General features: G+C 37.8%; 1 protein-coding gene across 1 annotated transcript in view; it reads right to left on the bottom strand.

Annotated features, from left to right (window-relative positions):
* Positions 1-17,252, bottom strand: part of SRP72 (signal recognition particle 72) — a 45,104-nt gene that overhangs the window by 12,026 nt on the left and 15,826 nt on the right. The window contains exons 9-11 of the mRNA XM_037829864.1: positions 2,364-2,495; positions 1,348-1,476; positions 501-573 (exon numbers count right to left, since the gene is read on the bottom strand). Of these exons, the coding sequence (XP_037685792.1) occupies positions 501-573; positions 1,348-1,476; positions 2,364-2,495 (334 nt within the window). The remainder of the gene's footprint in view (positions 1-500; positions 574-1,347; positions 1,477-2,363; positions 2,496-17,252) is intronic.

Raw genomic sequence — 17,252 nt, 5'->3', positions numbered from 1 at the left:
CAGTTTTCTGTTAAGATTGAAAATGTCAATCTTAACTTCTTAAATTTAATTCATTCAATTCCTTTGCTTTTTCCACTCAAAGATAAATGTGGTAAAGAATAAAAGAAAAGGACTAAATTAAATTCTGAAATCTAGGATGCAAAGTAATCCCTTTATAATCCTATACAGATACTACCAATAAACATACCTATACATGACATACCCAAGCTATTTGATAAATATGTCTTTCAGAAAAGAGGATACCTTTGCTTCTCCTGGCTTTCAAGAAATAGGCTGAGAGTCATTTTAACGATTTAGGAGTAGCCCAAGGAAAGACTAACTCATTACTAAATCTGCTGGAGATCATATACAATCTACCTTGATGTTTGAAAAAGCAATAAGTATACTTTACCATTATGCAAAAAATTTAAAAATCACATATTCTACAACTACTTCAGAATCTTTCCAAACTCATGTTTCTGTTAAAATGATATTTTAATCATGATGAAAATCATTAATACCTTGGGAAATTTTCAGCTGTGCCATAGTCAGCTTAATTTCAGCTGCATTTTCTGGATGCTGATCTGAAAATTCCTAAAATTTTTTTAGTTGAGGGGGAAAAAAATCACAATTTACACAACTGTACACATTACAATTAATGATCTCAGCTACACAAAGTTTTAAATCCAGTTTTAAAAGATTAAGCTTCTGGTTTCAGGTCAAAATTTTAATTGAGGAAAAATTTTATTTAACAACTACTTTGCTTTAAAGGTATACTCTGAAAATAAGTGCAATACTGTTGTGTTTCTTGGACTTCAAAAACAGAGAAATAATAGTTATGATTACTATGTAGTTTTTTTTTTTTAAGACATTCAAATATGTGGTACCTCCTTAGTGAGTCCCTGCTAGGCAACTCTGCTTCCCAGAATGGCCCTAATTTTACCCTGTGTAACTTTCCAACATAGTGTTTTTTCAAGAAAATCAAACATGTAACTGAACAGCTGGTTTGGGCTGATAAAAGCCAAGTGGTTTTGGATTAGGTCTCAGTGGTCAATACAATGAAAAAGGGGCAAGCATGTTCCGATATTATAAATCTAAAACAAATCCCTAATTCATTTAAAATAGACCTCCAAATGAAAAGCACTCTTCAGGGTTTGAGGCAAATACTTACATAATATAAATTTATATAGAACAAAACTGTAAACTGAGAATGAACTAAAGGAAAGTGACACTCTGGAATTTTTCTAGTAGTATATTACCTCTCAGTTTTCCCATTAAGTTTACAAACTTATAGGATATTATTAGCATAATGAAACTGAAACAAGGCTGTAACTGATACCTCATTAAAAATTCAATTAATTCCTTTACCTGAAGCAGCTCTATTGCTTTTATATGTTGCTTTTCACGGCAGAGCTGGGCAGCTTGGATTAACACAGGCAGGAGATGCTCAGGACTTTGGGACTGTAGACTGGTGGATATTTTGCGGCATTGTTCTGCCTAAAAGACAACGTTTTTCACCCCACAAAAATAGGCTAGTTAATTAAATTAAACATTAAGTGACCTAAAAGAAAAGGACTGTGGGAGGTTGGGGGAGAAAATCAGTTGAAACAAAATAATAAGAACAACCTAGGGTGAGGGAAGAGGTTTATAGCATTTATTCCCAATTTTTTTTCCTATAAGAAAAAGATTTCCATTTACTGAATTTAAGCTATGAGTTCTAAAAGTATTTAGTAAAGGACAAGTTCTAAACATTCAGTTAGACTCTTAAATTCTAAGATTTTGTTTTTAAAAAAATATTTTAAGTTTAAGCATTCACTTCAAAACAGTATTTTAACTTATTTTCATTTAAAAGCCTATGTGTTTCTTGTTCAAGTATTAAGAATAACTTGAATCAGTTCTACATAATAAAAGTATTAAGGGCTCTCATTCACTGACTGAAAGCCTCTGCTCTAGAAGAGTATGAAAACAATTTAATTAGCACTACATGTTGGAGTTAGAACTGACCTCTTTCATATTTTTAACATGATGTAATTATGTACAAATTAAAATGCAAGGGAGACCTTAAACCTTTGTGATCAGCATTTTTGATGATTCTTATTTTAATTCAGAGAGGTTAGAAATAAGTTAGAGGAAATCATTTCATATAAAATTATGTATACTGTTTTCTTCCTCTTAAAAGGCACCAACTCCACATCAGGAAGTGTACAAATTACTTGTTTAACAAATAAAATCTGATATATGGCATTCTGAAAAAGGGAAAAAAAACATGCATGGGCTTGAGACAAAATGTAAAGAAAAAATATAGATTGGACTTACACACCAATCATGTCTGATATGCAATATTTCAAAAGGTTTAGCAAGGGAACCAGAGCTCTATTACCTACCTGGTTTGTGTACATAGCAAGTAAAGCTTTATTAAATTCTATAGCTTGCAGTTGTTTCTTGGAAAGCTTAAACTCTACTCCCTCTGCATTCGTTAATTTCACCTTCTTCTTGGAGTCAAAGACATTTTGGTCCTGACAAAAAGGAGAAAAGTTCATCTTATTTAACATCTACTCTGCTTTAAAGGTATACTCTAACGTCAACGCTTTTTAACGTTCCACGGTCTCATTACTCTTTCGTTTAGTTATTTACAAAGATACAACCAAAGAGCTTGGAAGATCATGTATCTACTCAGTTGGGGTGCTTAATCTCCTAGAACACAAGGAAGCTTATTTTGGGGACTTTCTTCATAGAAGTAATCAAAACCACTGCAGTTCAAATCTACCAGTGTAGATATATCTATCTCACAATATAATTCTATTCTTTTAGAGCTTGGGTATTTAGCTTCCTACTTATAGGTATGAAAAGGTTTAGCAATTGAGCTGCTTTTAAGGCAAGGAAGACTAGTGTTTTATCTTTTACTAGTAACTAGTTGTTTTGAGTTTTTTGAGGAAAAATACATAGGGATAGCACAAATCTTACAGTGAAATCAGGACTATAAACATATCTAGATTTGCAATTTCTACAGGTCTTGCCCTTTAGCATTTAGATGACAAGAAAATTCATTCCTCAGAATATTGTGACTATGTAAGCAAATCTAAAACTTCAGAAATCCATTCACCCTAATTTAGAACCCATTTTTAGCAGAAAATATTCATGCAACATACCTTCTGTTTTCCTTTATCTTAAGGCCATTCTTTATTTTTCCCCCATGCCTGTCTTTATTACTCATCTAACCATACACTGGATAAAGGGAGTGTCAGTCATGAGGTTTTTATAATCACATGGTCACAAGATAACAGCTATATAGTTATACAATTATTATCAAAGATTAAGGCTATTGGATTACAGTTCAATAATTTCAGGTATTTCCTTCTAACTATTCCAATACACTGGAAACTAAAAAGAAATATTTATATAATGATTCAGCACTCAAAATCATTTGTTAAGACCTAACTTCTCAGTTAAACTCCTCCCTTTCATTTGATCATTCTCTCAATCTTCAGGGATATCTGGGCAATGACCATTCTAACTTCATGCTGAAAACGGGTGCTGACATTATGGGGTAGAGGAATGAAACTGGTTGATGTTCTTAGAGAGACTAGTACCTCTGGGTTTCTGAGCTTATCTGGCATAGGAACAATCTGGAAGCTTTAAGTTTCTGAAAAAATAAACTTAATAAGTAAAAGTTTATTAGTCTTGAATACAGCCCGGGGTATTCTTTAGGATTTTCAGGAATACTGTTGGTTAGGATTTGGCATTCTGTGGCAATCTGCAACATCTGACTGAAGTTTGCATAAGAGTAACCTCCACAATGACCTTCCGACTCTTACTTGAAATCTCTTAGGCACTGAAGCTTTATTTGGTTTCATTTCTTTTCCCCCTTGTGGTCAAGAGGGCATTGTCAAGCCCATGATGCCAGGGCCAGGCTCATCCCTGGGAATCATATCCCACATAGGGGGGAAGGTAGTGAGTTCATTTTAGAGTTGGCTTAGCTAGAGAGAGAGAGAGAGGACACATGTGAGCAACAGAAGAGGCTCTCTGGGGATGACACTTAAGCATAATTTTAAGTAGGCTTAGCTTCGCCATTGTAGAAATAAGTTTCTTAAGGGCAAGCCTCAAGATCAAGGGTTTGGCTTATTAAATTGGGAGTCCCGAATGCTTGAGAGAATATCAGGAATTCCCCAGGTGGGGAAGTTTAATAGTTCTACATATTTCTCCAGTCCTTCAGGGGGCTTTGGAAATAACTTGTTTATTTTCTACTCAAAATACTCTGGAATGTATCAGCATATTACATTAACCTGTACAGAATAACAAGATCTCATTCCCTATTCTAGGTTTCTTGTAATTAGTTTGTTTAAATAAACTGACCAGATAGGTTAAATTACATAGTGTGCTACAGAAAATTTAAATCCTGGACAATCTTCAGGGATATCTGGGCAATGACCATAAACATCTCTTCCTTTGGTCTCACACGGGAAGTTGAAATTGTAAAATACAAACAATATAATCCGTTACCCTGTATTCTGGTACTAACCAGATCAGCTTCGTTTGTATCTGTAATTGAAGTCTGATCTCTTTTTCAGCTTCTTTAACAGTTGCTGTATGGAGTAATGCTGACTTTCAGAACTGCAGAACTCTAACTCTGAGTCAGATGTCATACAGACACCCAAAGTTCCAGGAAACTACCAGGTTCTATACAAAGAGTGTAGTATCTCAGAATTTAGAAATAACAATTAAAACTCGGGAATAAATGTGACTGCTGTAAGAGCTTACAATCTAATTCCTAAATTTCTTACAAGCATTTTCTAAATGAAGCTATTTTCAGAAATAAAAATATCTGACAGTTGACTTATATTGGGGTCATCAGTCACCAAGCATAGCAGAAGTTTGGTCCTGTCTCACCTTTACACATTTACCAGGTGTTCTAGTTTGCTAATACTGCCGGAATGCAAAACACCAGAAATGGACTGGCTTTTATAAAAAGGGGTTTATTTGGTTACACAGTTACAGTCTTAAGGCCATAAAGTGTCCAAGGTAACACATCAGCAATCAGGTACCTTAACGGAAAGATGGCCAATGGTGTCCAGAAAATCTCTGTTAGCTGGGAAGGCACGTGGCTGGCGTCTGCTCTGGAGTTCTGGTTTCAAAATGGCTTCCTCCCAGGACGTTCCTTTGTAGGCTTCAGCTTTTCTCCAAAATGACACACTCAGTTGCTCTTGGGGCGTTTGTCCTCTCTTAGCTTCTCCAGATCATAAGTCTGCTTTCAAAGGCTGTCTCCAAAATGTCTCTGTAAACTGTAGTTCCTCTCTCAGCTCCTGTGCATTCTTCAAAGTGTCCTTCTTGGCTGTAGCGAGCTCGCTCCTTCTGTCTGAGCTTATACAGTGCTCTAGTAAACTATCAAGGACCATGGAAACTGTCCAATCACAGTCATCATCCACAGTTGGGTGGGTCACATCTCCATGGAAACACTCAAAGAATTACAATCCAATTAACACTGATACGTCTGCCTACGCAAGATTGCATCAAAGATAATGGCGTTTTGGGGGACACAATACATTCAAACTGGCATACCAGGGTCATGTTAATTACCAGGAAGGACATAATTGATATACTTGCCTTGCTTCTCTCTCTCTCTTTTAAACAGTTTTATTCACATACCATACGATCTATCCTCAATGTACAATCAGTGGCCCTTGGTATAATCACATAGTTATGCATTCATCACTACAGTCAATATAAGAACATTCTCATTTCTTCTAAAGAAAAAAAAATTCCATAACTCCTTGTCCCCTTATTTTTGACATTTAACTTTGGTATAGTGCCTCTGTTACCATTAATGAAAGGTATTACAATGTTACTGTTAACTATAGACTTTAGTTTACATTAATTTCTATTTTTTTCCCATATAACACCCTATTATTAACACCTTGTGATACTGATGTACGTTTGTCCTAGTTCATGTAAGAACTCTCTTATATTTATACAATTAACCACCATCACTGTCCACTGTGAGTTTCGCTAAGTTATGCAGTCCGTTTTTATCCTCTAGTATTCCTTCTAGTGACATACATGACTCTAGCCTTCATCTTTCACTCTGCTTCATTAATAACACTTACAGAATTGTGCTACCATTGCAAAGTATTGTGCTCTTCATTTCCAAACCTTTACAAATGAGCCTTGTTGAACACTCTGTACTCCTTAATCACTGATTGCCCAATCTCAGCCAATTTTCTCTCTCTTCTTAACCTATGCTCTCGAATTTAATTCTCCAAGTTTGCTCATTATAGTTAGTTTATATTAGTGATACATAAAACATTTGTCCTTTTGTTTCTGGCTTATTTTGCTCAACGTAATGTCTTCAAGGTTCATTCCCCTCATTGCATGCCTCAGGACTTCATTTCTTTCTGTAGCTGCACAATATTCCATTGTATGTTGTGCCGGTTTGAATGTATTGTGTCCCCGAAATGCCATTATCTTTGTGGTCTTGTGGGACAGACGTTTTGGTGCTGGTTAGATTTGCTTGGAATGTGCCCCACCCAGCTGTGGGTGGTGACTTCGGTGGGATACTCCTATGGAGGTGTGACCCCACCCATTCAGGGTGGGCCTTGATCAGTGGAGCCATATAAAGCATGCTGACTCAAAAAGACTGAACGGAGTGCAGCTGTGAGTGACGTTTTGAAGAAGAGCAAGCTTGCTAGAGAGGAATGTCCTGGGAGAAAGCCATTTTGAAACCAGAACTTTGGAGCAGACGCCAGCCACATGCCTTCCCAGCTAACAGACATTTTCCGGACGCCATTTGCCATCCTCCAGTGAAGGTACCTGATTACCGATGTGTTACCTTGGACACTTTATGGCCTTAAGACTGTAACTGTATAGCCAAATAAACCCCCTTTTTATAAAAGCCAGTCCATCTCTGGTGTTTTGCATTCTGCAGCATTAGCAAACTAAAACATATGTATACACCACAGTTCATCTTTCCGTTTATCAGTCGATGGACCCTTGGGACACCCCCATCCATTGGCAATCATGAATAATGTTAAGGTCCTTCTTAAGTAGGCAAAAGCACAGAGAAGCTCAATCCCTGAAATGTCTGTGATGGGCAAGCAGTATTATGTGCCTTAAGAAAAGTCTTGTTCGGTTGCTGCAAAGGAGAGGCTAGGCCTCCCTATATTTGTGCCTAAGAGTCTCCTCCTGAATGCCTCTTTGTTGCTCAGATGTGGCCCTCTCTCTCTGGCTAAGCCAACTTGAAAGGTGAAATCACTGCCCTCCCCCCTACGTGGGATCAGACACCCAGGGGAGTGAATCTCCCTGGCAACGTGGAATATGACTCCCGGGGAGGAATGTAGACCCGGCACCGTGGGACGGAGAACATCTTCTTGACCAAAAGGGGGATGTGAAAGGAAATGAAATAAGCTTCAGTGGCAGAGAGATTCCAAAACGAGCCGAGAGGTCACTCTGGTGGGCACTCTTATGCACACTTTAGACAGCCCTTTTTGGGTTCTGGAGAATTGGGGTAGCTGGTGGTGGATACCTGGGGCTGTCAGGCTACAACCCGGAACCTATGAGTCTCGAAGACAGATGTATAGGAATGTAGCTTGTGAGGGGTGACAATGGGATTGGGAAAGCCATGGGGACCACACTCCACTTTGTCTAGTTTATGGATGGATGGGTAGAAAAATAGGGGAAGGAAACAAGCAGACAAAGGTACCCAGTGTTCTTTTTTACTTCAATTGCTCTTTTTCACTCTAATTATTATTCTTGTTATTTTTGTGTGTGTGCTGATGAAGGTGTCGGGGATTGATTTGGGTGATGAATGTACAACTATGTAATGGTACTGTGAACAATTGAAAGTACGATTTGTTTTGTATGACTGCATGGTATGTGAATATATCTCAATAAAATGATTAAAAAAAAAAAAAAAAAAGAAAAGTCTTGTTATGAATTACAGAAAGTCACATACCTCTCAAGGAAGGATGTCAATGATGTCACATTGCATCGTGAGGACAAACTGAGTACCTGGGTATGTGTTTAGTGTTCTAGCTTTGTTAAATGATACATCTGTTTGTAAGTAAATGATACCACTATGCTTTGAAAACTAAGTCTTCTACCATTTAGATACTAAAAGGAGGCAAAGAAGAAATCTAAAATAAACTCAACTTTTTCTGAGTGTGGCTCTCCAAACTAAGGTGATATTTTAATGTATAGCAAGAAACTGGTTTTCATATAAATGACTCCTCAAGAAACTATATATCTAGTCAGGTCTAATGAGTCAATTCATCATGCGTGCTACTGTCAGGCTTTCCTAAACTTTGTTATCATGGCATTTATTATGCAAAAACTTGATTTTAAGGGACTTCTATAACTTGATATCACTCAATTTATCCTATTTTTTTCTTACTAACTTGCATACATGTAACTTCTAATCTCCTGTTATCTCACTTTTCTCCTACAAGTCATAACTATTTCTTCATATTATATTTGCTTATGCTGTTGCTTAACCTTCAAATTTTCCATCCTTCAAATTTGCCAACCAAGAGATCTTTCCGTTCACAAAATACTGGTTGCTATAAAATTTTAGACAGGAAATTTTAAAATTCACATCATTTTCAACAACAGAATATTTTCAACTATGTGATTATTAAGACCACATTTAATTTTTTTTTTGCTTTATCTATCACATCTAGCACTATTTTGAATAAGAAATCAGAAAAAAAACTATTGAATGAAGTTCAATGTACAAATATATAATGATTGAGACATTTAGTATTTCACATATCTTCCTAGCAACAACTGTATGTATGTTAAATAAAAGGAATTTGTCCTCATTGGCATCACAAATAATTTATAAACAAAGGCAAGTGTAATTAAATAAATATATTTAACTAGCGAAGTTGTGGGTTCACAAAAGAAAATCATGCATGAAATATAGGTTTCCCATACACCATCCTGCCCCCAACACCTTGCACTGGTGGGGAACATTTGTTACAACTGACAAAAGCATTTTAAAAATAGTTGTGCTATTTCTTTTAATAGTCATTAACTTTGTTACAATTGATGAAAGATTAAAATAGTTCTATCTGTTGTCCATTATATTAGGTGTGTTTTTCTCCCATATACTTCTCTACTATTAACACCTTGCGTAAGTATCATACATTTGTTGTACTTCATGAAAGAATACTCTTGTACTGTTAAACTATAGTCTATCATCTACAATAGAGTTCAGTGTTGTACAGTCCTATGTTTTATCCAGTGTTCCGGTATCCTAATGCTGCCGTTTTGCAAAACACCAGAAATGGATTGGCTTTTATAAAGGGGGGTTATTTGGTTACAAAGTTACAGTCTTAAGGCCATAAAGTATCCAACGTAAGGCATCAATAGGGTACCCTTCAGTGAAGGATGGCCACTGGCGTCCAGAAAACCTGTGCTAGCTCGGAAAGCATGTGGCTGGCATTGCTTGCTCCCAGGTTGCATTTCAAAATGGTGTTCTACAAAATGTTGCTCTTGGGAGTGTTTTGTCCTCTCTTAGCTGCAGCTCCTCTTCAAAATGTCACTCTCAGTTGCTCTCCAAAATGTCACTCACAGCTGCTGCATGTCTGGGCCTGTGTGGCTCTTTTTAAAATACTTCAGTGATCCAATAAAGACCCACCCTGAATAGGTGGGGCAACACCTCCATAGAAATAATCCAATGAAAGGTCTTGCCCACAGCTGATTGTCACATCTCCATAGAAACACTGAACCAATAGGTTCCAACCTAATCAACACTAATATGTCTGCACCCACAAGACTGCATCAAAGAACATGGAGTTTTGGGGGTCATAATACATCCAAACTGGCACATCTAGTAATACATACATCCTAAAGTTCTCCTTTTAATTTCCATAGTTCAGTACTGTTGATTACACTCACAATAATGTGCTACCTTTTCCACCATTCATTTCCACACCTTTACCATCAACCTAAATAGAAATTCTGTACAAGTTAAACATCAATTCCCCATTCTCTAATGCCAATCTATTTCTTGATAACCTATATTCTAGATCCTAACTCTTTCAGTTTGCTTATTATAATTAGTTCATGACATTGACAGCATACAATATTTGTCCTTTTGTGTCTGACTTATTTCATTCAACATAATGTCCTCAAGGTTCATCCATGTTCTTGCATGCATCAGGATGTCATTTCTTTTTACGGCTGAATAATATTCTATCATATGTGTACACCACATTTTCTTTATCCATTCATCTGTTGACGGGTACTTGGGTTGCTTCCATCTTTTGGCAATTGTCAATAATGCCGCTATGAGTATCGGTGTGCGAGTGTTTGTTTGCATCCCTGCTTTCAGTTCTTCTGGGTATATACCTAGTAGTGGGATTGCTGGATCATACGGCAGTTCTATGCTTAGCTTCCTGAGGAACTGCCAAACTGTCTTCCACAGTGGCTGTACCATTTTACATTGCAAACAACAGTGAATAAGTATTCCTGTTTCAACATATCTTCTCCAACACTTGTAGTTTTGTTTTTGTTTTTTTTATATTGGCCATTCTAGTAGGCATGAAGTGATATTTCACTGGGGTTTTGATTTGTATTTCCCTAATAGCTAGTGATGTTGAACATGTTTTCACATACTTCTTAGCCATTTGTATTTTCTCTTTGGAGAAATGTCTATTCAAGTCTTTTGTATATTTTTCAATTTGGTTGTCTTTCTATTGTTGAGTTGCAGGATTTCTTTATATATTCTGGATATTAAATCCGTATCGGATATGTGGTTTCCAAATATTTTCTCCCATTGTATAGGTTTTCTTTTCACTTTAATGACAAAGTTCTTTGATACACAAAAGTTTTTAATTTTGAGGAGATCCCATTTATCTATTTTTTCTTTTGTTGCTTGTGCTTTGGATGTAAAGTCTAAGAAACCATTGCTTACCACAAGATCTTGAAGGTGCATCCCTACATTTCTTCTAGGAGTGTTACTGTCCTGGTTCATATATTTTGGTCTTTGATCCATTTTGAGTTAACTTTTTTATAAGGTGTGAGATACGAGTCCTCCTTCACTGTTTTGGATTTGGATATATCCAGTTCTCCCAGTAGCATTCATTAAAGAGACTATTTTTTTCCCAGTTTACTGGACTTTGTAGCACTGTCAAACATCAGTAGACCATAGATGTGAGGGTCTACTTCTGAACTCTGAACTCAATTCCATTGGTCATATCTATCCTCATGCCAGTACCATGCTGTTTGACCACTGTAGCTTTGTAATATGTTGTAACAGACAGAAAGTGTGAGTCCTCCAATTTCTTTCTTGTTTTTCAAGCTGTTTATGGCTATTCAGGACCCCTTACCCTTCTAAATAAATCTGATAATTGGTTTTTCTATTTCTGCAAAGTAGGCCATTAGAATTTTTATTAGGATTGCATTGAATGTGTAAATCAATTTGGGTAGAATTGACATCTTAACAATATTTAGTCTTCCAGTCCATGAACAAGGAATATCCTTCCATTTATTTAGGTCTTCTTTGATTTCTTAAGCAATGTTTTGTGGTTTTCTGCATACAAGTTCTTTACATCCTTGGTAAAATTTATTTTTAGATATTTGATTCTTTTAGTTGCTATTGTGAATGGAATTTTTTTCTTGATTTCCTCCTCAGATTGTTTATTACAGTGCATAAAAACACTACTGATTTTTTAAATTTTTATTGAGATTGTTCAGATACCACACAATTATCCAAAGATCCAAAGTGTACCATCAGTTGCCCCTGGTACCGTCATACAGCTGTGCATCCATTACCACACTTAATTTCTGTTCAATTTTTAGAAACTTTTCATTACTCCAGACAAGAAATAAAGTGAAAGATGTAAAAAGAAAAAAAAAAAAGGAAACTCTAATCCTCCCATATCCCTAACCAACCCCCCTCAATTGTTGACTCGTAGTGTTGGTATAGTACATTTGTTACTGTTTATGAAAGAACGTTGAAATACTACTAACTGTAGTATATAGTTTGCAATAGGTATATATTTCTTCCCTATATGCCCCTCTATTATTAACTTCTAATTGTACTGTCATACATTTGTTCTGGTTCATGGAAGAGATTTCTAATATTTGTACAGTTAATCATGGACATTGCCCACCATAGGATTCAGTTTTATACATTCCCATCTTTTGGCCTCCAACTTTCCTTCTGGTGACATATATGGCTCTGAGCTTCCCCTTTCCACCTAATTCACGCACCATTCGGCACTGTTATTCTCACATCTTGCTACCGACACCTCTGTTCGTTTCCAAACATTTAAGTTCATCCTAGTTGAACATTCTGCTCATACTAAGCAACCACTCCCCATTTTTAAGCCTTGTTCTATATCTTGGTACCTTATATTTCATGTCTATAAGCTTACATATTACAATTAGTTCCTATCAGTGAGACCTTGGAATATTTGTCCTTACATGTCTGGCTTATTTCACTCAGTGTATTGCCCTTGAGGTTTTATCATCAACCCATTTTTTTTTTAAGACAGTTTTGTTCACACACCATACATTTCACCCTAAGTAAACAACCGATGGTTCTCTGCATGGTCTGGTTCCTGGTAAGGCAGGCAGTAGATCTGGGCCACTCCCTTTCCTCTAAGGAAGCTATGCCCCCTCCAGAGAGGTCATCTACATATCAATAAGTTCTTTGTTTCTCTGCCTCTTCTGGTCAAAGTGTTGCAATTTTAAAATGGCTGAGGCTTTCTTTACTGCAAGGTGCTGTGAACTGAAAACGGCTGAGACTTTCTCCACAGAGAGAGAAAGGCCCAGAAAGCTCCCAGATTCACCTGTCAGCCAGAGGTAGCACCTGATCCTCTGGGCTCCCTGTCCTGAGACAGCTATGTCCCCTGACTCTCCCAAGGTCAGTTGTCACCAAAAGCCTCTCTCTGCTTGAGGATTTGCTGTCTGTATTGAGCAGTTAACATTAAAACCCCAGTTGGAGCTGGGCTGAGAGAGTGCTGCTCTCTAGCACCGCAAGGCTTCCGTGAGGGAGGGGCTCTCTCGGCTCTCAGTGCGGGTCTGCAGTTTTACTTACAGATTTTATGCTGCAATCTTGGGCATTCCTCCCAATTCAGGTTGGTGGATGATGAGTGGACAGTCACGTCTGTCTCCCCACAGTTATTCCAGGTTATTCACTAGTTTTTTGGTCATTATGGATAGTTCCAGGGGGGGACTAACAGTCTTCCACGCCTCTCTATGCTGCCGTCTTAGCTCTCTCTCCCTTCATAAAACTTTTTCACACTACTGATTTTTGCATGTTGATCTTGTATCCTGTCACTTTGCTGTACTCATTTATTAGCTCTAGTAGCTTTGTTGTAGATTTTTCAACGCTTGCTATATATAGTCTTTAATTTTGAGGAGATCCCATTTATCTATTTTTTCTTTCGTTGCTTGTGCTTTGGATGTAAAGTCTAAGAAACCATCGCTTACCACAAGATCTTGACGGTGCATCCCAATATTTCTTCTAGGAGTATACGGAAAGTCATATCATCTGCAAATAGTTCAAGTTTTAATTCTTCCTTTCCAATTTGGATGTTTTTATTTTTTTTCTTGCCTAACTGCTCTAGCTAAAACTTCTAGTACAATGTTGAAAAAGAGTGGTGACAGTGGGCATCCTTGTCCTGTTCCTGATCTCAAAGGGAAAGCTTTGGGTCTTTCACCATTGTGTACCACATGAGCTGTGAGGTTTTCATGTATATCCTTTATCATGTTGAGGAACTTCCCTTCTATTTGTAGGTTTCTAAGTGTTTTTATCAAGAAAGTATGCTCAGTTTTGTCAAATGCCTTCTCTGTGAGTATTTTGTTGAGTATTTTTGCATCTCTATTTATTAGAGATTGGTCTGCAATTTTCATTTCTTGTGGTAACTTTATCTGGCTTTGATATTAGAGTGATGTTGGCTTCTGTGATGGTTAGGTTCATGTGTCAACTTGGCCAGGTGATAGTACCCAGCTGTCTGGCCAAGCAAACACTGGCCTAACAATTGCTGTGAGGACCTTTGAGGCTGGTTAATAAACCAACAGGCTGGTTTATTAAATCATCAGTCAATTGACTGCAGCTGTGACTGATGACTCACCAAAGGGCGTGCCTTCCACAATGAGAGAATGCAATTGGCTGGATTTAATCCAATTAATCAGCTGAAGACTTTTAAGCAAGACAGATAGAAGACCTTCACTTCTTCTTCGGCTGCCCAGTGAAGCATTTCCTGAGGAGTTCGTCGAAGTTGCTGGTTCGTTTCCTGAGGAGTTCATCGAACACGTTCGTCAAAGATCCCAGTTCATTTCCTGAGGAGTTTGTTGAAGTTGCCGGTTCGTTTCCTGAAGAGTTCATCATACATCTTCCTTGGAGTTGACAGTTTGTTAACTGCTCTACAGAATTTGGACTCGTGCATACCCACAGTCATGTGAGTCACTTTTACAATTTTATAGTCAGAGACACCTCTCATTGATTCTGTTTCCCTAGAGAACCCTAACTAATACAACTTGGTACCAGAGAAGTGGGGTGCTTGTGCTGCTGAGTTTGCAAATACCAAACATGTTGGAACAGCTTTTAAATGGATAAGGGGAAGATTCTGGAAGCATTGTGAGGCGCTTGATAGAAAAGGCCTAAGCTGCTTTGAAGAGACTGTTTGTGGAAACATGGACTCTAAAGATACTTACGACAAGGCCTTGAAGAGAAATGATGAATGTGTTGTTGCGAACTGGAAGAAAGACAATCCTTGTTTTAAAGTGGCAGAGAATTTGGCAAAATTGAGTCCTAGTGTCAGATGGAAGGAAGAATTTGAAAACGACAACCTGGAATACTTAGCTGAGGCGATCTCCAGACTACGTGTGGAGGATGTACCCTGGCTTCTCCTTGCAGCTTATAGTAAAATGCGAGCAGAGAGAGAGAAACTTAGAACTGAACTCTTGGATTCAAAGAAACCAGAAACTGATGGTTTGGAAAATTCCAGGCTTCCAGGGGGTGGATCCCCAGAAGATACAGCCCAACATGAGGATTTAACTAAACATGGAACCCAGCCGCCGTTTCAGTACAAGCCAAGATTGGAGATGGAATTAAGTAGAAAGGATTTGTGGAAAGTCCTATTGTCTGATGGCTTTGACCCGTGTGCTTCATGTGAAGCAAACAGAATTCCTGCGAGATCTTTATAGACAGAGCCATTGCCAGTCTGGACTGGAGGAGACAGACAAGGAACAAATTGAAGGAAAAATTTCTTCAAAGACAGAGCCATGGAGGTTGAGGTCTGGAGTCAAGGGGTCTCGGGCTGGGAGAGCAGAGCAGCCCACACGCATGGAAAGGGTGAGTTTGCCCTGGAGGTTGAGGGTGGGCCTTCTGCCTTGATGCTCAGGAAATGTCCTGCCACCCCAAGCCCCAAAGAGGGTGGAGCACATTCCCAGGGAATTGGGGAGAGCCTGGCTGCCATCACACTGTTCTGAAGGGGTTGAGCATGTGCCCCAGAGATGGAAGGGAATCCGGGAGCTGCCCCGATATTTGAGGACATGCCTTCCCAGCTAAGAGAAGTTTTCCGGATGCCATTGGCCATCCTCCAGTGAAGGTACCCGATTACTGATATGTTACCTTGGACACTTTATGGCCTTAAGACTGTAACTGTGTAGCCAAATAAACCCCCTTTTTATAAAAGCCAATCCATCTCTGGTGTTTTGCATTCCGCAGCATTAGCAAACTAGAACAGCTTCATAGAATAAGTTAGGTAGTGTTTCCTCCTCTTCAATTTTTAGAAAGAGTTTGAGCAAGATTGGCATTAATTCTTCTTGGAATGACTTGGCAAACAGTTGTTCATAGTATCCTCTAATGATGCTTTTTATTTCTGTGGGGTCAGTAGTAATGCCCTCCCCCCATTTATGATTTTATTCGCATCTTCTCTTTTGTTTTTTTAAATCAGTCTAGCTAAGGGTTTGTCAATTTTATTGATCTTCTCAAAGAACCAACTTTTGGTTTTGTTAATTCTTTCTACTTTTTTCTTTTGTTTTCAATTTCATTTATTCCTGCTCTTTCCTTTGGCTTTTGGGATCAGTTTGCTGTTTTTTTTCTAGTTCCTCCAGGTGTGCAGTTAGGTCTTTGATTTTAGCTCTTTCTTCTTTTTTAATGTAAGCATTTACGGCTATAAATTACCCTCTCACCTGCCTTCAGTACCCATAAGCTTGGATATGCTGTATTCTCATTTTCATTTGTCTCAAGATATTTACTGATTTCTCTTGCAACTTCTTCTTTGACCCACTAAATGTTCAAGTGTTTTGTTTAATTTCCATATATTTGTGAATTTTCCAGTTCTCCCCAGCACCATTTCATTATGGTCAAAGAAAGGCCTTGTATGATTTCAGTCTTTTTCAACTTGTTGAGACTTGTTTTGTGACCCAGCATGTTGTCTACCCTGGAGTATGATCCATGCACATTTGAGGAGAATGCATAGCTTGCTCTTTTGAGGTGCAATGTTCTGTATTTGTCTGTTAGGCATAGTTAATTTATCATATCATTCAAGATTCTGTTTCTTTATTGACGCTCTGTCTAGATGTTGCATCTATTGAGGAGAGGGCTGTACTGAAGTCTCCAACTATTATTGTAGAGGTGTCCTTTACTTCCCTCAGTTTTGCCAGTGTATGTTTCATGTATTGGGGCACCATAGCTAGGTGCATAAAGATTTATGATTGTTATTTCTTCTAGGCAAGTATATATTGATCCTAAAGATTCAGAAGTCACTACCAACTTTTGGAAACCTAAACCATGCCAATGTCCTGCAACATCCTATAATTACTACCCTTTTTAATGCCATTACTCCACATCTGGGGACCCTCGGAATTTCTGCTATAGAAGGAGAGGTACCATGAAGGAGTTGAAGAAGCAACTTTGGAGTCAGAGATTAAAATCTGACTCCAAGTTCTACTACTTACTTGCTGCATCCTTATACAAATTACTTATCTCCTTACAGCCTCAGATTATACTCCTATAAATCGGAGATACATACTATCCCCTAAGAGATTATTGTGATATAAAGATGGCACTTGAAAAATAACACGGCATATCAAAAGAAATCAAATGTTAGAAACATCCCTTGTTTCCTATTGACTTGGATTTCAAATCTGAACTTGAAATATTTTTCTAAGAAAGCGATCTTCCAAATGGTGGTTAATTCAATTATTACGGTACTATAAATTAGGACTGCCTATATAAATACTTGTAATATTTCACACAGACACACAAAAAATAGAGAACCTGCTATATCCACCCTAATAAAAAAAAAGGAAAGGAAAAA

The sequence above is a fragment of the Choloepus didactylus genome, chromosome 3, assembly GCF_015220235.1.
Source record: "Choloepus didactylus isolate mChoDid1 chromosome 3, mChoDid1.pri, whole genome shotgun sequence".
Lineage (NCBI taxonomy): Eukaryota > Metazoa > Chordata > Mammalia > Pilosa > Megalonychidae > Choloepus > Choloepus didactylus.
Note: the sequence above shows the minus strand (reverse complement) of the source record. Positions and strands in the feature narration are given on the sequence as shown.